Consider the following 22,969-nt stretch of genomic DNA (forward strand, 5'->3'; position numbering starts at 1 on the left):
TGGCAGAAATCTTCTTTAAGGCACTCTTTGTTTTTCTGCCCTCTTTTCAGAGGTTGTACTTTTTCTCCAGTTCACACTTATCTATTAACATCACCTCTCTGATAATTTATTAGAATATGAATATAGTTTTAACTCAGACTCTGATGTTATCCTTGGAGCAGCTAAAGTATATGCCACAACTTACTCTATTACTATACCAGTAAAATTATTCTGAAGATAGTAAACTGAGAATAAACGCGTGATTATTTTTAAAATGTATTGTGTAGTTTATCTGTAAAGAAGCAGTGCGTAAAACACTGACCAGTTGCAGAAGTCATGTCTCATCTATTGAATATGAAACAGAAATCCTTCATTTGCCGAACAGTTTAACGTTGATGAAATTATGAGCAGGCATCATTAGAATCTTCTGCATTGCTCTTTCACGTTGCAGCGTGGGAACGTAGCCTCTTAGAACGCGCATGCTCTTTCTGTCAAAGGCAATGCGATATCGCGGACAGCTGTGATGTTGTGTTAGAAAAACAAAAAATAGCAAAGGAATTCAAGACGAAACAGATCTGCTGTTGCCGTGTAGAATAAATAATAAGCGTATACTGACAGCTCACGATAGGAGGCTTTAAAAAAAATCAGACTTAACGGATTTTTCGTGAGGATGTACCTGTGAACGCAACTCTCGTGAGACTTTGTGAGATTGAACATGGCGGCATACACTAGCTAGAACCTAAACAAAACTTCTGATCTACTTATAAGACTAGTCTCTCTTCAAAATCCTGGAATCTCCACCATTTACTGACCTGGGTGAATAGGAAGACTTCATTGGCGTCTTTTTACACCGAATTTTCACCATGAGGAAAAACAAGAACAAACGTCAACCTACCAAACGTAAAACTGCCAGTCAAACACAAAAGTCCAAAAGACCTCGTAATGATTCACCAAAAATGACAGAAAAGGACAGTTCTGAATTGACACCATTCGAGATTTTCTTCCAAAAGGTGAGCGATACCCACTTATCAATAGAAAATAACGTTTCCGCATTTGATACCAGACTCTCGCTAATTGAAATATTACACAAAGACATTCAACGCTGTGACCGTCGGTCGAGAGTCTCACAGTCCAGCTAAGCTTAGGATAGAGAATAAAATCAGACTGAAATCCAAACAGGATGATCATGAGAGTTAAAGTATATGACTACAAACTGTGAAAAACCAATCCCAAACACTACCAATATGAGTACCCATTCTAACCCCCCACTGGTGATGTGGCATGTGGCGAGGAGTGTAAGACTTTCGTTTCGTTATGTTTGTTTGTTTTGTTTTTGTAATGATCTTTTTTTATGTCATTTGTTTTTCATTCATTTATTGTTAATTCTCATTCTACCCTTGGCTCCTCCTCCTAATAATACAGTATGGGGCTTAAGCAGGTGCACAGGAAGTTATGAACACACAAGTTTAATTTCAAATACAAGGACTCTTGTCTGCCTCGTGTATTTCCGACTTATCTATTTATTTAGTATTTGACATATTTCAATTATATATACTTCGTTTTGTTTAAAATAAAACACATTTTAAAAAGAGTTAATTCATTGAAAATACAGCTTAAAAATGTATGTTTTTTCACAAATCCTTCAAGCATACTTCTATACTGGTTAGTTTTTTTTCCCAGCTAGCTAAAGCCAGAGAAAGTCTATGGCTAAGGAATTTAGTGTTAACATGCTACTGCTTTCTCCTCTGAATGCTTTTGTTCATGTGAGAACTGCAGAGTCAGCATTAATCCCGCAGCGTTGTCCGTGTTTGATACTCACCAGTCAGGAGATTAAAAACCTGATTTTAGCACCTATCCTGCTGGACTGGTGTTTATCGCACTACTGTCAATTAAATTTAGCCAAACTCTGAGCTTTACACATGCTATAATCAGCACCTGGACTTCACCTCACCATCTGTCTCATCAACATATATTCTGCCTGCACAGATTGAAAAGTTCTCCAAGCTGCACATGAAGGACCGTGACAGGGTACAAGAGATCCTGCAGTCCATGCAGAAGGCTGGCTCCAAAACCCTGCAGGTATCCACATCACTCACTCCTCTTATAAACATATTCACCCCTGTAAGAAAATAGAATATTATTTCTTTCATGATTTTTATCTCGTTTTTGATCCAGGTGATCTCAGATTTTGACATGACCCTTACAAGATTTGAATACAATGGGAAAAGATGCCCCACTTGTCATAGTGAGTACACTCAAAGTACAACAAACTATATATAATAACTTGAATGTTCTGTTACCCTGCATTTGCAGGGGTAGTGTGTTTATGAACTACACTGACATACAGTGGGTTTACAAACACAAAACCTTCTAAAAGAATGCTCTTTATACACACGGTTTCCAAGCAAGGGTGGTGCAATAAAAACCACTGGAGGGCAACATTTACATATCAAGAACAAAAGATGAGACAAAAGGTGTTGAAGATTGTCAGGCAGCTCCATGGGATATCTAAAGACTCAGACAACAATTACAAAGGGTGAAAGGCTCTAGACAAGTAACAAGCTCAAGGTTCACACATTCCAAAGTAAAATGGTGATCAGGACCGAATGAGGAACTTCCTCTAAGCAAACTAATGCAAACTAAGTTAGCATTTAATTGGGACTCAGATTGATGAATCCAAATGAACATACTATCGGCATTACTCTATCTTTTCCATTCTATTCCCCACGTGATCTCAGACACACAGTTTGCAGTGCTTACCAAATGTATTAGATGACCTTTCATAAAAACAAGAAAACACAAATGCTTGAGAATTCTATTAAAAACATATATCAACTAAATAAATTAAATGACAAACTGAAATAATGTCTTTATATATATATATATATATATATATATATATATATATATATGTGTATGTATGCTGTATACTGGACCTCTCTGGCTTAACTGTGGGCAACTGCGGATTTCAGTCAAATGGTCAAAGAGAAAGTAAAATATTGAGACACAAGATTTCTTGTATTTTTTAAAGAGGATCTAGCAACGGTATAAATCTGAATTATCAAGCCTTAAACAACAAATGGACATTATTCATTGCATGCTAAACTTTTCCAATGGAAAAGTTTACTTTGTAAACTAAGCAGCACTTGGAAATGGGAAAGTTTACAAAGTAATGGAAAAGTTTAGCTTTAGTCTGAGATTCAGAAGAGAAATCTTTATTTGAAAAGGGGGGAGACTGTTTTGTTTTTCTTAAAGACTTTTCTGCAGGAAACTCCAGGGAAAGGGAACAGAACAGAGGGGGTAACAGAAACAAGTGGAGGTTTCTCTATTTACATAAGGAGAAGAATAGACACAAAAGCCTGGTGAATGACCATGGGGGTACCAGTATTTAGAGATACAATAGTGATAAAAGACCAGATGTGAAAGAGTCTAGACAGGTGACAAAATCAAGGTTAACACCTTCCAAGCCAAAGTGGTGATAAGGAATGGAGAGAATAAAAAGCCTCTACAGGGGACTGTTTGCATTTAACGACATGGTATTAACATTAAAATGGTGAGAAACTGTTTGCCTCAGTTTTCAGCAGGTCTCCAGCTGGGTAGAGATCTTGTGACTGTGAAAGCCATAGCTCTGCCTGTAATTCCTCTTCCAATATGGATGACTTCTTCTTGGGAGACAATAGAGAGAAAGGGTGTGGAACTTTTGTCATTATAAGAGGATAAGAGGACAAAAGCCATGCCAGCAAAAAGCCCCCCATAGCTTTTTATTCAGATATGTACAATTCTCTTGGTGTGTACGCCACACATGCATTTGAACACATGTTGAGAATGAAAGATAATACCACCATATCTACACTTATTACACCACTGAATTCATCTTTGTGCATTCATCTTTGTGCATTCATCTTTGTAGTGAGGGGTTTGAAAACCTCAGGCCACTTAACCTAGTTAGTGGATGATGAGATTTTTAATGGAACGGAATCAAGCCTATATTGGATAAATTGAAGGTGAAGTTTAGGGTAAGTCTGGATCAGGATGTAGGGTAGGTTGGTCTTGTGATCCCTACCACATATGTCCTTGGTCAGTAATAGTAGACTCGATCAGGCACTGACTCATGGTTAATAATAGAAAAAATGCTTATGCTAAAGTCATATATATACTGGTGCATTTCCCGTAGATCTAAATGTAGAACTCAATTAGCTTTTTTTCCCTCTTTCTATCTTCATATAAAATTAGAATTATTTGAGCCTACTCAGTATTTTTATACGTTTCACAGACCACAATTCAGGGTATTTAAAATGTTTTTATTTGTCAGCTGTTTGTAGTTTGAGGTCGCCATGCATATAAAAGGTTTTGGCTGAAAGACACATGACTGTCATTTTGTGTATTTGCAGATATTCTTGAGAGGAGTGATGTCATCTCCAGTGATTGCAAAAAAAAGGTAGGCAAAACTTCTAGTTTACGATTGAATATTTTTTTTTATAGTGCTTTTATATTAACACTGCATGTTTTAGTACAGTGTCCACTTCAAAGCAGCATTATATATTAAAGTATGATGAGGAGTTTTCTCCCAAATTGTTGTGTGGTGGGAGAAATGGAAGCATGCAGTCCACAACCTAGACTATGCCTGTTAATCAGTTTTGTGTAAATATTATCAGGAAAACATGCTGCACATTAAAAATGTGTTTTTCAACAATAAAAGTCACAAAGTGGTTTACAGTACAGAATAAGAAGAAACGGTAACACTTTAAAATCATGACAGACCGTTAAGCTTTAGAAAGGTATTAGTAAGTACTTAAAAATACTACTGAAATTAATCCGCCTTAGTATGTCATTTATCAATGCAGATATCGATTTTTATTCTTGATTTATAAGCTCATCTATAACATGTTCATGGTATCTTTTACAAAGTTTAAGTGATTAACAACATCATTTTATACCTAACTATATATATTTAATAATTATGATGCAAGCTCATCGTTTGTGAGTGTGATGAGAGCATTCAGAAATATTGGTTTTAAAACTGACAGCTAGTTAAGGGATGTGGCGTGAAAGGAAAAAGGGTTATTTTTGACCAATACATGATGGATATTATTAGATACAGGCATTCTGGTATTTCTTGTGTCAAATAAAAGTTACTGTATCCAAAAGGTGAGTAAGTACAACATTTGTTTAGTGTTTCATGAGTAAGCTGGTCAACACTCCGGACTGAGCCAGGGACAAAAAAGAACTTTGCACATGAATAATAAAAGTGAAGTATGTAGTGATAATTGAATTGAACCTGAAGGCTTGCTCCCTGTTCATTCATGCAGGGGGTTTAAAATAACACCCCAAATAACTATCCAGAAGCATTGCCCAGATGGCTGCTGAGTGGTGGTGAGACTTGCCAACTCTAGAAGAATTGTGATATTTGCTGATCAGTTTTTATAACACTGTCATGTCCTCTACAGCTGCAGGGGCTGCTCGACAAATACTACCCCATAGAGATCGACACTACGCTGTCAGTAGAGGAGAAGCTGCCTCTTATGGTGGAGTGGTGAGTGTGTACACAGAGCTATGACTTGTGTTTAACAGTGTTGGAAGGGTATTTAATAACTCGACTGTATCTCAGGTGGACAAAGGCTCACGAGCTGCTGGTGAATCAGAAAATTAAGAAAGATGGGTTAGCCAAGGCGGTGAGGGACTCTGACGCCAAGCTGAGGTATGAGCATCCCCGAAGATCTGTTTAGTTCTTGAATGTTGAAAACATTTTTGTAATGCAGCTAATGTGGATTCTTTTTCATGTCTTTTAACAGGGACGGCTACAAGGATTTCTTTGACCACCTGCATGAGCACAGCATCCCCCTGCTCATCTTCTCTGCTGGAATAGGAGACATCCTGGAAGAGGTGATACGCCAGACTGAGGTCTTCCACCCTAATGTCAAGGTCATCTCCAACTACATGGACTTTGATGAGTCTGTGAGTAGCCACACCACATACTATAACCTGACCTCCACTCAGGCATTTAAATAATAATTTGACTTGATCTGTTTGCACAGGGGGTGCTGAAGGCTTTCAAAGGAGAACTGATTCACATCTACAATAAAAGGGAAGGTGCGCTGCTCAACACCGGACATTTCCAGGAGCTGCGCACACAGACAAATGTGCTACTACTAGGAGACTCTCTAGGGGATCTGAACATGGCTGATGGAGTGCAGGACATGGAGAACATCCTCAAGATCGGCTTCCTTAATGACAAGGTAAGCAAAAAGCATGCACGCAGTTATGTTCACTAAAGCGAATTGATACTTATCTATTTTTTAATTTCCACAGGTGGAGGAGAGGAAACAATCATACCTGGACTCATATGACATTGTGTTGATAAAGGATGAAAGCTTGGATGTTCCAAATGCAGTTATTCGCTTTCTCACTGAGTAATTGGACCTACCTCAGCTGATAGCTGTAGCCTAAAAGCTGCATGTGTGTGTCTACTGTTCAAACTTTGACATAAATGGTGGTACTTGACCTAGTATTTGCTCTGAAAACGACTTCCATTCTCTTACAAAAAAAGCACCTTTTCGGTGAATTGTAATCTGAAAACAGACACTGTTTTTTAGCACTGCAGTGCCATCTTGTGGTGGCCTGTCGGTAAATACATTTAGGAACAGGGAAAGAAAAGATAGAAAACATATTTCTATATTTAGAGTCAGTAATTTGTAATAACTATTACATTGAAATTATGAGAATATTAGCAAGAAATACAATAAAAAGTTAAAGTAGTTATGTTTTGCTACAAATTTTAAACTTTAGGTTCAGTGTTTTTAAATCACTGAACGGTCTGATGCTTTCTGTCTATCTGAGTCTGGAATAAAAGAAAAAAAAAATTATGTTGCTGCTTCTTTCTTCGACTTCTGCCTTGAGTCATTACAGTGGTCGTCATCTCAACTTTGCCTCTCTAACTTCATCTCCAAACTTCTCTTACCAAACATAACATCATAGCAGGTCTCAATACTATGTTTAATCCATTCACTCCGATGATGACCAGCCACAAATCACGCCTGACACTTTTCTCCACCAACTCCATCCTGCCTACACTCTCTTGTTCACCTCTCTCATCCCTTAACTCAAAGTAAGTATTAAGAAGAGCTGGTTGCCATAATAATGGTTTACAGTGGGTTGACTCATATGACATTGTGTTGATAAAGGATGAAAGCTTGGACGTCCCAAATGCAGTTGTACGTTTTCTGACTGACAGTAATTAAACTGACTTGATATTGGAGATTCTGGGACCATCAGCTGAGAAGGCCCAAGCTGGCCCAGAAACTTTCAGCTGGATTGTTACTGAAAATCACTGAAGAATTTTCAACACTGTCTATCACCCCTGCTTTTAATCTAAAAAGACTTTTAAAAAAAACTGCAATTTTTATTTGATGTTTGACACTTTGCTTTTAGAAAAATATTTTTGTATATTTTTTTTTTTAGCAATTTGTAATTTTAACTTTTTTCACATAACAGAAATGTGGTGTTACTGTTCTTTCTAAAACCTTAAATTAAGCTGCTTTTGGGCACTCCCTTCAGGAGTCACCACAGTGGATCAGCTGCCTCTATCTTACCCTATTCCCTGGCATCTTCCTCTGTCACGCCAACCCTCTGCACGTCCTCCTTCACTGCATTTTTGAACCTCCTCTGTGGCATTTCCATTTTCCTTGTACCTGGCAGCCTCGTGTTCAACATCATTTGTCAAATGTATTCACTATCCTCCTCCTCCATATGTCCAGAGGATCTCAACGTTGCCTCTCTAACATGTCTCTGCTTTATAACTTGGCATCTGGGTCTCCAAGCCGTACATGATGGCAGGCATCACTACACTCTCGCTGCTGCCCTCCTGTCACAAATCACCGTCAACCTCAATCTCCAGCCACTCCACCCTGCACTCTTCTTCAATTCTCTTGTGCATGTTCAAAAAGTATTTTCTTTGTTGGTCTAATCGTCCGCTGACGGTGTGGCATAACAGTTTATGATTTGTCCTGTTGTCCAAAATAATTACCTATTTATTTTCAGCTATGCCAGAAATAAAACTACACAAACACAGAGGTGGGCAGTGCATTTGCCTGAGACACCGGGGCTGTTGTGCAAGGCCAGACCAATTGAGTTTAGCTCATTGACAACACACAAAGGTTTTTTGTTATAAAATATTTTATTGTACATTGGTACACAGCCACAAACAATACTGTACAACTAGTGTTTTTTGTAATCATTTTTATATTAAGATGAAGGACCAAAGGTAAATCTAAATTGCTAAATCAACAGCAAATCACATGACTTTTGTAACAGCTGGACTATTGTGGAAGTTGGGCCCTGCCCAGATTCTTGGTAAATGACATGTGCCTTCCTTACAGATCTTTTTTCTTCCATCAGCATTTTAAAAAGCGCTTCTGGCCACAACATACTGACCATGTTTTTGACATATCACAGTTATAAAAACACTGGTGTAAAAGTTATTAATGATGGCTGAATCTCATATAGCTGCTTTGGGTTCAGAGTTTTGGTAAACAGATGTTTTGTATGGAAAATACAATTTTTCCAACTACAGGGCGAGTTGTCTGAAGTGAAAAGGCCCAGTAGATGAGAAATGAGTCCTGAAAAATTCAGAGCTGTTCCACAACACACTAAAACAACAGCGTTACCTCAGCCATTGCACGCCTGTACTTAATCACCAGTGAAACACGTAGATGTCCTCTTTATAGCTCATCTCTTGCTTGTTTGGACACGTCATCCTCTGTAACCGTCAGTTCATCTTCTACGATCTTGCCATCTTTATTACGGTCTTGATTATCAAACATGTCCTTAATAATGCTGTCGGCATCAATCCCCGGCCGAAGACGACCTTTGCCTCCTTGAACCTGGAGCCTGATGAAGACTGAAAACTGGAGAATATTGGAGGAGTGTCTAAGTTATAAAACATTTTTACTGTGTGCAGCAATGTTCCTTTATTTAAAAAAAAAAAAAAAATTAGAAGGAAAAAAAGTCATTTTAGCTTCTCTTTTTACCTCCTCAAGGGGGACCTGTTTGTCTCCATCAAGGTCCATAGCAGGAAAGAGGGGATCAGGGCCATCCCCGACCCACACAAACATGTAGCCTTCAGGTACACCCTTCTGAAGCTCCACCAACTCCAACTCAAAGAAGAGCACTGCACTCCTTGGAACTCCTCCGGCTGGAGATGCCATTAAAGAAGAGGAAAATTACATGAAAAAGAACAAAAAATAAATAAATACTGTATCTGAGTTTCTTGATGACTGACCTTCATTTTCACCATGGCCAAAGTGGGGAGGGATGACCACTTCTCTCCTCTCGCCTACACACATGCCTCTTAAACCTTCCTCCAGACCCAGGATCACATTATTTGCTCCCAGAGTAGTGATAGAAAGTGAATCATACTGGTCCCTGCAAAGTGATTCATAACTATTTTTAACAGAGAACATTTAGGAAAGAAAAAAAAAAAACAACCTGGAGCCATGCAAGCATACATGCTTTTGTCATAAAGACAAAGATGGTATGAATTCGAGGCCCACGGAAATCTGTCAGACAAGGAGCCAGCAATGATTACATGCATGAGGTGGAGGGTGCAGTGTAGCAGAGTGAACAGCAGAGGGCGCTCACGAGGTGTACAGCAGGGTGCCGTCCATCAAGGAGCAATTGTAGCGGTACTGAATCAAATCGTCAGCTTCACTTCTCATGTTACACTCCTGAGGCTTATGGGTAACTTTGATCTTGACTGGATCTTTTGGGTTGTGGAAATCAATGACGTGAATGTCAAAGACGAGCACAGCAGATCCAGGAATGAAGTCTCCTACAAGATAAAATGAAAAAACAAAACAAGAAACATGACATTTATACACATAGAAGTACAGACGCATGCGTTAAAAATACTTTGATAAAAGTTGAAGTACTGATTCAACTTCTTTACTCAAGTAAATTGAAATAGTACAGGACCTGAAATGTATTCAAACTAAACAAGTAAAAAGTAACTCTTTTGAGGATGTTTCTATGAGCTATTGTTGTGCAAAACTAACTGAACCTCGTGCTATAGTAATATAATAAAACAATTAATAAATGAGAATACAAACTTTATTTCAGTCTGAACTGTAATTCTAAAAATTGTACTCAGCTTGAATCAGTTATGCAGAACACGAGCATTTAAGAAGAAAAGCACTATTTTTTTGTTGCATACATTGTAGACGATGACTTTGCCTCCACAGCTTAACAGGGAAATGAGCACAGTCAGGATTAACATGGGATTCAGCAGATGTGGGAATGCTAAGATTGATTGTAGTGGTTCAACGTGGGGAAAAGAATTACAATAATTTCTATTTTGGGCTCCAGCAGATTTTCTTTGTGTACAGACTGTGATCAGCTGACTTCTACTGCTGCTGCTCTTTGTTTGATTTACACAACTGAATTCAACAAGCTGTAACCCAACATTTCACAAGCTAACTTCGCTGATTTCCATCCCTTACACTGACAGTATACTTTTTACACTGTCTTTATACTAGATGGTATTCAGTTGCCCTTTTTCTGTAGAGCTAGCTAGATGCTGAAGTACCATGACTACAGAACATCTACACTCGTTCCGGTGATGTGCCAAAAACACTGGCCTACTTTAACCTGACTGTGATGCAATAGATTATTAATAAATTACATGGTTTTACCTCATCTTGTTGTATGCGATACCCCCTGGTGACTGATATACCATTAGATACACTATTGCCTTACATATGTAACTTTTTAGGCTCAAATCACTTTGATGTTTGAATGCACACAGGGACATGGAATAACTCCACTCAAATTCCTTAAACCTAAAGTAACGAGTCTACTTTGAAAATGTAAGGAGCAAAAAGTACACATATTTGTGTGAAAATGTTGGGAGTAAAAGTAAAAAGTTTTCTGAAAAATAATTAAAGTACAGATACCTAAAAATTCTAGTTAAGTACACTAAGTATTTGTATATCACTACTTCCCACCTCTGATGCGCTCACTCAGACAACACTTTAAAACCTCCTATTTGCAGACATCAAACTCACCGACTCCTTTTTCACCATACGCTAAGTGAGGAGGAATTACGACCCTCCTTTTCTCTCCTATGCACAGCCCCTGCAGGGCTTTGTCCATCCCTTGGATCACGTATCCCATACCGATGTAAGTGTTGTAGGTGCTATTTCGCTGATAGCTGTCAAAGGAGAGTGAGAGAGAGCTTGAAAGAAGCTTATTTGGATGATAGCTTATTTACTTTCTAAAAATGAAAAAACAAACAAACAAACAAAAAAACTCTCAAGTGTACCTCGAGTCAAAGAGTGTGCCATCCTGAAATGTGCCATTGTAGTGGTAGCGGATGTAATCTCCAGTCACTGTTGTGCGCGTGCAGCCTTTAGGCACTTCCTTTGCCTCCACGATTACATCATCCTTGGGGTTAAAGACATCAACTATCAGCACCTCGAATACCAGCGTGGCCTGAGGAGGGATCATGGTTCCTGTTGGGAGGAAAGAAGCATGTTCATGAAAGAAAGTTATTAAAAAAAAAATTAAAACTCATTGAACAAGTGACCACCTAAATCCTTTTTTATCTACTCCGATTCAACTGAGGTTTGTTAAATGATTATTAAGACAACTCTAAAACATCCTCACTCACAATTTTTGAAAATAAATATAAAATAAGACAGTGCAATTTAGACAGTACAAGACAGTAAAAGAGATTGAATAACCATCCTGCAGCTAGCTTAGCCTCTGTTACTGCACTCAGCGCTTAGGAAATCCAAACCCACAAGCATTTACACTCCACATCGAAAATGAGAGGACGCATATCTGTGGCCAACACTGGTTACCAGCAAGACAGCCAATTGAATTTGAAAGTATCCATATTGAAGCTTTGCCCAGCGCAAACACCAAATAAGACAGCAAGGAAGGCCATCCAGTAAAAGTCAAAGTAATGGATTTTACTGTAACAAAATTTTGTCCCTACACACATCCTGGTCTCCATTTTTTAAAGTACGCCCAAAGTTTTAGGATCAACTTTCTATCTTTCTAATGCTTTATTTTCCTTGTACTAGAGCAGGAATGTCAAACTGATTTCACATCGTGGGTCACATATAGAAAATATTGATCTTAAGTGGGCCAGACTACTGATACTCGCCTTTCAGTCACTGAAAATAAGTTTAACTAAACATTTATTTCCCGTGACATCTTAATATAAGAAGTGCAATCTCAACAGCACATCTCAGTTTTTCTGTCAGCACTACTCGTTGGGCTTTAAATTGTAAGAAATAAATGTGCAAAATGAGTTGCTTAGTTGCATTGTTCACATTTTCTAACAAAAGCATGTTTTTTTTTTTTAGAAAATGTGAACAATGAACCCATTGTAAAAAAACAAAACAAAACAAACAACCCAGAAATTTAGTAGATGGTGAAAAAACAGTTACTTTTCCTGTAAGTTCATTGTTTATCTATTACATAATTACTGGTGTAGTATGAATAGCCATAGGGGAAGTCTCTAACAGGAGGAAAAGCTGTACAGCTTGTGAATATACTAGTAAACAATCATCAATCAATCAGTCATCATAAAGACACTCATAAATGTCCTCTGACAATTTCTCTGAACGTTAGCACACCAAATCCTACACGCAAAATCAGAAATATATATAAAAATACTGATATTTGAATGTGATATGCAGATAAACATGCAGAAAACATATGAAGTTTTAAACTTAACCCTTTAAAAGAAACGAAACAGGTCACTATGATTATTAATAAGAGGTTACATTTTGAGGTTGTCAACAGGTGAATTAAAAGAAATGCCACACTAGCCAAAGACATCTTAATAGTAGTTATTACCGTAGCCATTCTCTCCGTATGCCAGGAAGGGTGGGACGATAATGAGGCGTCTTTCCCCAATACACATGCCCAGAAGACCCTCGTCCATGCCTTTAATGAGGTCACCCTGGCCCAGGTAGGTGTCATAGGTGGCATTCCTCGAGTAACTAAATAAAGAGTTGACAGTTCAAAGTTCCTGATAATCAAAGAAACAAACAAAGAGATGCTTTTCAGCTTCTAATGAAACTTTTGCCCTCTCACCTGGAGTCAAAGAGTTCACCAGAGAGCAGAGTGCCGTTGTAGTGGTAACGGACAAAATCTGATGCTGCAGTTGTTCGCCTGCAGCTCGCAGGTTTGTCGAGAGTGCGGATCTCAACCTTGTCCTTTTCGTTCCAGATATCCAGCAGAAGGACATCGTAAACCAGCACAGCATCAGGAGGGATTATACCACCTGAACAGAGATAGAGATCAGAGTGTCACAAGTCAGCCCACATAATGCCACCAGTAAAGTGCCGTCACTGCTGTGCTCCTCTGCACCTGTTCCTATGCTTCCATAGGCCAGATGTGGAGGGACTGTGACCCTCCTGCGCTCGTTGACACACATGCCCAGCAGACCCCGGTCCATCCCTGCGATGAGTCTGCCCAGGCCGACCTGGCTGATGAAAGCTTTGCCTCGATCATAGCTGCAGAGGCGGTGATGGAGATGAGAGTGAAAAACAGCGTGAACAAAATAAAAATGGGTTGTGATTTTTTAAATTAATTAATTTTATTTTATTTTTCAAGGGAATGGAATGCAAGGGAGGTATGCCATCTACTAACTAGAGATGGCACGATACCACTTTTTTATGTCCGATACCGATACCGATATCATAAATTTGGATATCTGCCGATACCGATATGAATCCGATATAGTGTTTTTTAATCAACAAAACTGTTTTTTAAAATATCTTGCTGCATTTTGCAAGTCTGCAAGTTCATACTCAAGTTTAAAACAACAACTACACTAAAGCTATTCTGTTATACCTGTATACAAAAAAAATATTTCATAGTTCAGCAATACTGATCAATCTAATAAACTTAGACCTACACCATCCTCCCTATTCTGGTATTTTAAAGAGTACTTAGCGTAAATATTAAGCAACCTAACTAATAGGGTTCCAACTCCCAGCAACAACAAAAATAAATAAATAAAAAATAGGGAACCACCCCTCACGCTCCACCTCATGATGCTTAATCGACGTAATCAACCTTAATTTGATGCAGTGTGAAAAAAAATGCACAGAAATCAATTATTTTTCAAGAAATATTAAATAGATTCAACATCTTTCTTCAACAAAATTGCAGACTGCACAGATGGTACCTTCCCAAAGGAAAATGTACTATAGCTTACTAGGGTATATATATTAGACTTAATAGTCACTATATACAGTAATTGACTTCTATTCATTTTACATCAAATTAAAACTTTGGGTGTCAGATAATTATTTATTAAAAGCTAGACATTTTAAATGAGAATAAGAAAGAAAAGTATGTCTTTGTGCCCCCTTTTCCCAGTTAATGCCCTATCGGCCCCCCTGGCTAAACTTTGCTAGATCCGCCCCTGCACAGTTACCAGCCGTCAGCTACGTAGAAAAAGATCCTGGTGTAGAAAGTAATATTAAATAAATTGTAACAACAGCTTATCAAGCTTAAACGTGCTGCTGTTGTTCAGCCGCTGGTTTGCTCTTTCTGGCGCAAAGTGGACCAAAAACAAACAAGAGAGACTCACGACAGAAAAGCCGATCAGCTGATCAGTTTCACGATTGAAGTAGCAGCCGGAGAGCGAGAGGCAGTCGCTCGTTAAGCTTAACGTGGGAATGCTTTACAAACATTCAGAGATGGACTTACACACTTGCTTTACTTCTCTCGGGGATAACTTTGTCGGAGATGAAATGCCAGGTTGCTAGCGAAGCTCCAAATGCTATCCAGACCACCGACAGGTCCCGCATGCCACAGCTGCTCTATCACGTGATGCATACTGCTCCGACGTTCTGAGGCGAGTTACGGCGTGTTGCAAGTTTTGTGAGGTGCTTTCGTGATATTTAATGGATCGGATTACATTTTTTATTTTTCTCCGATATCCGATCCAGTAATTTAGGTCAGTATCGGACCGATACCGATACGTAATATCGGATCGGTCCATCTCTACTACTAACTGCCCGAATCTAACCCGTGTAGATACTAAATCACAGCAAATAATTGCTGTGATTTTCTCAGCTTCAGATGCTACTGACACGTTTGCAGTCATCACTGCTGCAGTAAACATATGTGAAGAAAAATCCATTAAAAGAACAAATAAAATGCGTGTTAGCTTTCTTTACTTCTGTGCTTACTGTAATAACTTTTTTACTGTGTAAGCATTGCCCTTACTGCACAGTGAACCATTTTTAATCACACAGTAACCATAATTTCATTGAAAGCTAACGTTACAAGCAGTTCGTGGGAACTGTAGTCCTTTTCTATACTAACAATTAGCGCTAGTTAGCTCATTCTGAAGCTAAACTAACTGACATTTCGCTGTAACTTCACCTGGAGTCAAACTTTTTCCCGTCTTCAAAGAAGGTACCGTTGAAATGATAACGAACAAAATCTTCTATTTCCACTTCTCGAGGACAAACTTTCGGAATGTCATAACGATCCACGACAACGTCGAGTAACGGACCGGGGCTACAGTTCACAGTCAATAAGTGCGACAGAAGTAAAAGCTGAAAACATGCCAATAAATCCATTTGAAAAGCTGCTCAGTAGAGTGAGAGCCCGTCTGCCCGCCGGTGATGTGGTTCAAGATGTGGAACCGATACAGCAGCAAAAAGTTGACGCTGGTCTGGCCGTGAAGCTCGTTTAAATGACATAGATGACTTCCGGTAAGGGATTTCAAAATAATAGTCCTCCAAACAGAGAAAAAAAAAGACACTTTAATATTCAATATAAAAGTTGATAATGCTTATTTCAACTTTTTTCCCCCTGTAAGTCTAACTTACTTTGTGTGACATAAATAATAATAATTATGATAATAATAATATTATTGTACATAAACTATACAGATTTGAAATATTTAGCATGTAAAGTACAAATATACTTGATTTTATCTGAATGCAGCCTTCCTATATACTTCTTACACTCATGTCTGGTTATCATCTTCGGGTATCAATAGGGAAGTATGGATAAATAACCACATCTGCTTTGAGAGATAAGTGTTAGCCAGGAAAAGGGACACTTCCGCTTAAAGTGGGACCCTAGGTCACCCTATTTGTCATTAACATTACAGATGTATAATGTGAACGGTAGAACATTATGAAAGTGTGTGAAAACTGAAAAAATAAGATTGTTTGCCAAGTGTAGAAACTTCCAGATATGCGGTCTGGCTGTTAAGTGGCACCGTGTGTTCCAACCCTGAATGCAGCACAGCGCACGATCTGAGACACATACATAATTTATTTCTCATTAATAATACTTTATATTTTTTAATGTGGATGGAAAACTAAACACACTTCCGGCCTTATCCCATCTCCTTCAGGCTTGCTTGTCGTATCTTTCTGGTCCTGTACTCCAGAGAGGAGCAGGAGGGGGAGTGGCCCCGGGGCCCCCACCCTCTTTCTAATGGAATCTTGCAAACGTGTAATGCCTGTCCCAAAAGGCCCGGCTCTATGATTTCAGCTCACAAATGAAACGAGCCTGAATTTGTAATCCCGTATCATCTGGTGGCACATTTCAGGGAGGCAGGCTCATGCAAGGAGTCTTCTACGGTTTAAATAGTTATTGCATCCTAATAACCATCTCATCCAGACACCCCGAAGGGCTTCTAATGGTAACTGCAAAGATTTTGAAATATTGCAGACACGGAGTTCAAATATGCCCACAAGTCATGTGTCAACTATGCGCATGGATTTTTAACCTCACTAGTCTCAGTTTGTCCATTTGCTCGAAATGTCAGCAGAAATCAAGAATCTTCAACTCATAAGACACTTCGTATGAACATTGATAAATATTCATGTAAATTAAAAAAAAAAACGATTAAAGTAATATTACATCTGGTTTGTTTGCATCTTCTGCGTTTTATGTGGAAAACATTGACCCTTTTCTTCCCAACTCATTCTGTGACGTCTGTGTCAAGCCCCCCAGAATTAACAAGAAATATACCGGAAGTACTGAGCTCTATTTTCAAGGTAATTGCCAAGATTGCATTTTACCGACTGCCAAGCTGCATTTAAAACCTTATATTTTTTAAAACCGTTATATTTTGGAATTTTAAATAAACGAAAAATACTCCAACTTGTAGCGAACCGGATGTTTCTTAATGATATTTATAACAATTAATATTAATTTCACAACCACACTTTTAAACTAAGAAAAGCAGGTTAATCCAGACATTCTAAAAATGCAGCCTTCCAGTAGCTTTTACGCACAAAAACATTAATTGTCATGTTGTTTAAATTGTTTAATTTTTTTAAAAATGAGACTAACTATAAAAATAATATGCACACACGTACTGTGTTCTATATTATTTATCTTAAACGAATATGTATGACCGATGCCATCTTTTAGAAGTAAATACTGTACAGAATGAGCAGAAGACAAGAGATCAATATTTATTTATTTATTTTGATGAACGCTCATTAAAGCTTTTATTCTGAAAATCTTGACTAGATGTTCACGTTTTCGTCCCGTGTTTTTTACAGGTATCACAGACATGAACGATCCCTGTTAAAGTAAAGAAGGTCGTCTCCTGAGCCATTCAAAGCACTGACAGACGGCTGAGGGAGCCTGTGAAGGTAAAGATGCTCACGAGAAGCTTGTTCCTGGCCTTCTTCTTCGTTATTTTTGCGCCGGTGGACGCTCAGTATGAGAAGTACAGCTTTAAAAGTTTCCCTCAGAAGGACATCATGCCGCTGGAATCCGCGTACAACTACGCGATGGAGCAATACGGAGCGCAAAACTGGGCAGAAACTATCAAGTTCCTGGAGCTGAGCCTGCGGCTCCACCGGCTCCTCCGGGACAGCGAGGCTTTCTGCTGCAGCAACTGCAGCTCCGTCAGCCGGGACAACGACACCCTGTTCGAGGATACCAGCCTCCGCGTCATGCGCCACATCCTGCTGAGAGCTGCTTGCCTTAAAAAGTGCAAGGCAGATTTTCCAGTGTTTAAGCTCACATATCCACGGAGAGATTTATTGGAAACTTTCGAGAAAAGGATACCTTATCGTTACATACAGTATGCATACTTCCAGGTGAGACTAAGTGTGGAAGTGAGTTCACTGGGACTCTGGGAGTGTAATGCAAAGTTGGTGCAGTACTTAAGCACGGCATATCACAAGAATATCTTACGCGTAACGGGAGCATTCATTCAACAAAAGCGTCTGCAGTTGGCTTCTCTAGACAGGCTGGCTCGTTTTACTTACCGAGAGGAAATTTCTAGTGGGTTAGCTGTGGAGTGTAATTTCGCCACTACTTTGCTGTGCGCCCTCCTGCTGGCCAAGCAGCAGTTGAGCATGTGCCACGTCTCTTCCAGTGTTCCCCTAAAAACAATCCCCCTATTCTTCTGTCAGAGTGATGGGGGGGGGGGTTACTTAGTCGGCAAGATCTTTCGCGTAAAAAGTGTGCGTAAAAGTATGCTTGGTCATTAAATTGCCTCCACACTAACAACATCCATGCTGTGGGGGAAATTAATTGAACGTACATCATCAGAAACCCTTTAACTCTGAATCCTAAAAGCAGAATATCTGCTGTGCCCCCCTCTTTCACTCAGAGATTATTCTGCATATTTATTTATTGTTGATTAACCCTCCCCCAAAATGATACCTTTTATTATACTTCAAACTAACAGGGTATACCGACCCACTTCCACGAACATCTGTCCAGATCTTTTACCTGACTCTGGTGTGTGATATCTGATATTATCACTTAGTTTCCAACCACTGCATCTATCAGCTGTTTACTGACTTCTCAAGAAATGATGTGCTCTGACATGTCCTCTTTTAAAAACGTTTACCTTAAAAGTAAAAAAAAAAAGTATCTTCCTGTAACTCCAGTGCCATGTGTTACATTCTCCCTCAGCTTAACAACCTGGAGAAGGCAGTGGCTGCAACTCACACTTTCCTGAAGAAGAACCCAGATGATGTCCTCTTAACAAAGAACATGAACTACTACAAGACACTGTTTGACGTGGAGGAATATCTCATTGATCACGAGGAGCAGCCATATGAAGTTTGTACCCTAAGCACTGTCGTATTGCACCAATGAGAGGTCTGATGTTTGAGTTCTATGTTTTTTTTGTTGTTGTTTTTTTTAAATGAATCTCTTTACTACACAGAGTGTTTTCTTGAAAAGTGTGACGCTCTACAACAACGGAGACTTCAGCAACAGTGCTAGAAACATGGAGCAGGCCATCACACAGTACTTTGAAGTATACAACCTCTGTTTAGCTGGCTGTGACAGCTCATATGAGATTGTGGAGTTCAAAGATTTCTATCCCAGCATGGCGGGTAAGAGGAGAGTCATTCAGGAGCAGTCTAAATTCAGATTATTTGAGGCAAAATAACATTTTCTCCTTCTTGCTTCCATCAGATCTCTATATAAATGCTCTGAAATGTAAATTTAAATGCGAGGAGAACCTGACACCCAGCGTTGGAGGCTTCTTTGTGGAGAAGTTTGTAGCTACTATGTATCACTACCTCCAGTTTTCTTATTATAAATGTAAGAACTATTACCAAGACTTTGGCTTTGTTTTGCAGAGATCTGTGTAATATAATGGGTTTTTTAAAACATGTATTACTTTGTTTCCAGTAAATGATGTAAAGAACGCTGCTCCGTGTGCAGCAAGTTACATGCTGTTCGACCCCAAAGACCAGGTGATGCAACAAAATGTGGCGTATTATCGCTTCTACCGGGAGCAGTGGGGCCTCAACGATAATGATTTTGAACCTCGGCCTGTGAGTAAAACAAAAACTGTACCAGTCTTCATTCATCGGCTCTTCCAGGACTTGAGCGGTTTAGCTGCAGCTCATGCAGACTGGATTGTTTGGAAGCAGCAGGCGGTGCATATTGCAAAGCAGGAAAATGGTAGCATGAAGCGGTCACGGCGTGAACATTAACACAATTTCAGGGTGGTAATTAGAAACTTGTATAGTTGTGTACGGCAGGTATGTTTTCCTGTCTTTTCTGCAGGGTGTAAAATTGGCAGCAGCTGCAGTGCAGTTTATGGGCTAGACCCATCTGAAGCTGGTCTAACCTGTAAAGTTCTTTGCATCCTGGTTTTAAATACATGTAGTGCTGCTGTAAACACATGAAGGCTTCTAAACTTAAAGGAGAAAAGCCAGTAAACAAAAAACCAGCTAGCCAAATTTGTCATTCAGCTCTGTGTTGTAAAACTGTTTGTTTGTTCCCACTGGTTGCTTGAGCTTACACAAAAGCTGATGTCCCTTTAACTTTTCCAGGAGGCACTGAGGTACTTTAACCAGACGACCAAACAGAAAGAAATGCTGGAGTTTGCTCTGAGCTACCTGCAAACAGACGATGAGGTATGTTTCTACACTTGGCTCAAAGGCTGATGTTGACTAATGGCGCACTGTTTTTAGACAGCATGAGGGCTTGAGCTTAAGCGTCAACGGAAATTACATTAATTCCTTTAAAGAAAGAAAAAAAAATTATCTGAAGGACTAATCTTTATACAATATGGCATTTAATTAGCAGCATTAAACAAACTGAACTGTGGCACCAATTTAGCAGAGGACAAGCTATAACAAAATCTTTTGCCAATGAGTTTATACTTATTGCTGGTTTCAAACCTTATCTAATACAAAATGATGATCATTTTGATAGATAGACTGCAGTCTGAAATATTATAAGAGAGAGACATGGTGCAAAAATAATTCTCACTGAAAATGCCGAACAAGGACCAAGTCAATCAACAGCTCCAACAGGAAATGTCTCAATCAAGCACACACACAGTGGAGGTTCACAATAGTTTCAGCACATTCCTCTACATTAGAATTGTAAAGACTTGGATGAATGTACGCTACCAAATGTTGTTCATACATAGTAATATAGCTTATAGAGGGGGAAAGCCTTTAAAACCTATTTTAGGCAAAGACTGGGAAAAGATTTATTTATTTCCTCAGTAACTTCAGTTTGCCGGTCAGATCCAACACTCTCTCATGACTTTTGGTTTCAAGAAGCCAAGATGGCTAGAAGCCCAAACATCAGTGCGACGCTTCAAAACCACACTTTACAAACCAATGGGTGACGTCACAGTGGCTATGCCAATCTTTTTATATGCTGCTACAGTGGCAATGCACTTAATTTACAAGTTAGGGATAGTCCAGTTTGAGACTCTAAATATGTATTGTTTTAAATGTCCATTAGGAAAACACTGAACGCTTACAGTCTGACTTCTATACCAATTTGACATTTTCTTACAAAAACAGTAACTATAAATGTTCATCTAAACTACAAAGAAATCCTTTGTTATAATCCAGCTACTGGTATACAGCTACGATGATCATATCTGACTAAGCTTGCAGAGATAATTATCTCTGAGATGTTTTTTTTTTTCTTTTAACAACAAAAACAAAATTCCACCGGTCCCCTTTGTGCTGGAACAGTGGCTGAGGTATCAGACGCAGATGCCTGAAAACCTCAGCAGATAAAATCCAAACTCTCTGCAGGACTACAGAGGATAAAAATAAGTCTTTGACTTGGAGGATCCAGCTGGGGTTTACTGTTATTGTTTTTCAAAATGCAAACTTCATATCTTCTTTAGGAGTGTAGACCTTTACTTTGGGGGAATTAACCAACAAACTAAATGTAGAGAACACAAAGGAAAATAAATCAGAGGATGAAAGGGAGAAACAGGGGTGAAGGCTGCGGAAGAAGGGGTGGAGGGGGTTGTCTTCCGGCAGCAGTGTGTGGTATGTGGCTTGGAGGTGTTGGCCACTGAGACTGTGCCACATCCATTTAACTCAGGCCGGCTCCTCCCAGCTTCACACTGCCTGGACCTGAGAAGGGGAAAGGAGGACTGTGAAAGTTCAGGCTGAATTACAGGGTGCAAAAGTTGACAGATTTACAGACATAAGAAGAAGAATGTGTCAGTGAATCTCTGAATAGTACTGTAAGTAAGGCTACGTCCACACTAGCCCAGATAGATTTGAAAATGGCCTTTTCATCTGAAAACACTCCGCGTCCACACTAGTGTTTTCAGTCGTTTTCACAGAGTTGTGCATCCACATTGAAAGGGCCGAAAACGCTTAAGTTCCATTACTGCACATGCGTGAAACACAAGAAGATTCAGCCTGCCTCATTTCTGTCTGCCGTTTATTTACTTTCCAGCTCATTGAAACGTTGCAGCAAAATGTCGAGGAAAAGCACCAAGTTTTTTGCAAAAGCGAGTGAGAATTAAAGAATTTGAAGAAAAGCTATCTGAAGCATGTACAAACTGATATTAATCTTTAATAGGGCTGTCAAAATTGAGAGCAAACAAAACAACTCCGCTACCTTAGTTTAATTGGTCACATGACTGTATCACATGACTAAAATGCGTCATCGTTTTCGAAAGTCTCCGTTTTCGCTGTCCGCACTGTGACGCTAAAGCACCGTCTTCAAATGTATTCGTTTTCGAGAGCGTTTTCCTTCGGGGAAAGTGTGGACGGGAGGCCAAAACGGAGAGAAAACAATGCGTTTTCAAACGCAACAGTGTGAATGTAGCCTCATTAAAGAGTTTTCTGTTAATTTGTTTTGTTTTTCTCTTTTACATTTTAGGAAGTTGTAAGTCCAGAAGAAATGACCACCTCTCGCTCAAACCATCCTGACACTGAGTTTGAGGGTATGGGGGATTATGAGGAGTCCCTCCTGGCTGATTGGTGGCAGGAACCCAAAACTAAGTGGGACACTGGAGAAGTCATAGACTGACATCTGTCTTTATCTTCGAGCAGAACACTTTCACATCCAACTCTGTCCCACCTCCCATGAAAACATGCCCAAAAAATGATGAACCATCTACAGACAAACATCTAGATTCCTATCAGTATTATGCAAAAAAACCAAAAACACAGAGCCCCCCTGGTGATTGATTGTGGGGATTTCTTTTTTTCTGTTTTTTTGACAAGATTAAAATTCACAG

General features: G+C 39.2%; 3 protein-coding genes across 3 annotated transcripts; 2 read left to right on the forward strand and 1 right to left on the reverse strand.

Moving 5' to 3' along the window:
- The first annotated feature begins 695 nt into the window (after nt 1–695).
- Nucleotides 696–6,803, forward strand: LOC146634047 (cytosolic 5'-nucleotidase 3-like). The gene is made up of 9 exons (XM_085352731.1): nt 696–989; nt 1,966–2,058; nt 2,155–2,224; nt 4,371–4,417; nt 5,427–5,512; nt 5,588–5,677; nt 5,772–5,934; nt 6,015–6,215; nt 6,289–6,803. Exons 1-9 carry the CDS (start codon nt 843–845, stop codon nt 6,391–6,393), a joined length of 1,002 nt encoding a protein of 333 aa, XP_085208857.1. The 5' UTR covers nt 696–842; the 3' UTR covers nt 6,394–6,803.
- Nucleotides 6,804–8,696: 1,893 nt separating this feature from the next.
- Nucleotides 8,697–15,587, reverse strand: LOC146634048 (peptidyl-prolyl cis-trans isomerase FKBP10-like). The gene is made up of 10 exons (XM_085352732.1): nt 15,388–15,587; nt 13,357–13,502; nt 13,081–13,270; nt 12,841–12,986; nt 11,294–11,483; nt 11,037–11,182; nt 9,616–9,805; nt 9,257–9,399; nt 9,006–9,169; nt 8,697–8,882 (listed from the first exon to the last, which is right to left on the reverse strand). Exons 1-10 carry the CDS (start codon nt 15,585–15,587, stop codon nt 8,697–8,699), a joined length of 1,701 nt encoding a protein of 566 aa, XP_085208858.1.
- Nucleotides 15,588–17,636: 2,049 nt separating this feature from the next.
- p3h4 (prolyl 3-hydroxylase family member 4 (inactive)) lies at nt 17,637–22,758 on the forward strand. Its single transcript, XM_085352733.1, has 7 exons — nt 17,637–18,083; nt 18,910–19,059; nt 19,166–19,337; nt 19,420–19,548; nt 19,639–19,784; nt 20,289–20,372; nt 22,609–22,758. Exons 1-7 carry the CDS (start codon nt 17,637–17,639, stop codon nt 22,756–22,758), a joined length of 1,278 nt encoding a protein of 425 aa, XP_085208859.1.
- Nucleotides 22,759–22,969: the final 211 nt, after the last annotated feature.

The sequence above is a fragment of the Diplotaxodon limnothrissa genome, linkage group LG4 (genome assembly GCF_057381915.1).
Source record: "Diplotaxodon limnothrissa isolate DT_005_m linkage group LG4, D_limnothrissa_male_GT1.1, whole genome shotgun sequence".
Taxonomy (NCBI): domain Eukaryota; kingdom Metazoa; phylum Chordata; class Actinopteri; order Cichliformes; family Cichlidae; genus Diplotaxodon; species Diplotaxodon limnothrissa.

Bases quoted from the DNA above. Each gene is read 5' to 3' on its own strand.
- p3h4 (XM_085352733.1), top strand. From the start codon at position 17,637: ATGCTCACGAGAAGCTTGTTCCTGGCCTTCTTCTTCGTTATTTTTGCG. The intron at 18,084-18,909 runs GTGAGACTAAGT...ATTCTCCCTCAG, and splicing joins TACAGTATGCATACTTCCAG to CTTAACAACCTGGAGAAGGC. The intron at 19,549-19,638 runs GTAAGAACTATT...CTTTGTTTCCAG, and splicing joins CCAGTTTTCTTATTATAAAT to TAAATGATGTAAAGAACGCT.
- LOC146634048 (XM_085352732.1), bottom strand. From the start codon at position 15,587: ATGGATTTATTGGCATGTTTTCAGCTTTTACTTCTGTCGCACTTATTG. The intron at 13,271-13,356 runs GTGCAGAGGAGC...ATCTCTGTTCAG, and splicing joins CTATGGAAGCATAGGAACAG to GTGGTATAATCCCTCCTGAT. The intron at 8,883-9,005 runs GTAAAAAGAGAA...AATATTCTCCAG, and splicing joins AACAGGTCCCCCTTGAGGAG to TTTTCAGTCTTCATCAGGCT.
- LOC146634047 (XM_085352731.1), top strand. From the start codon at position 843: ATGAGGAAAAACAAGAACAAACGTCAACCTACCAAACGTAAAACTGCC. The intron at 990-1,965 runs GTGAGCGATACC...CTGCCTGCACAG, and splicing joins TCGAGATTTTCTTCCAAAAG to ATTGAAAAGTTCTCCAAGCT. The intron at 6,216-6,288 runs GTAAGCAAAAAG...TAATTTCCACAG, and splicing joins TCGGCTTCCTTAATGACAAG to GTGGAGGAGAGGAAACAATC.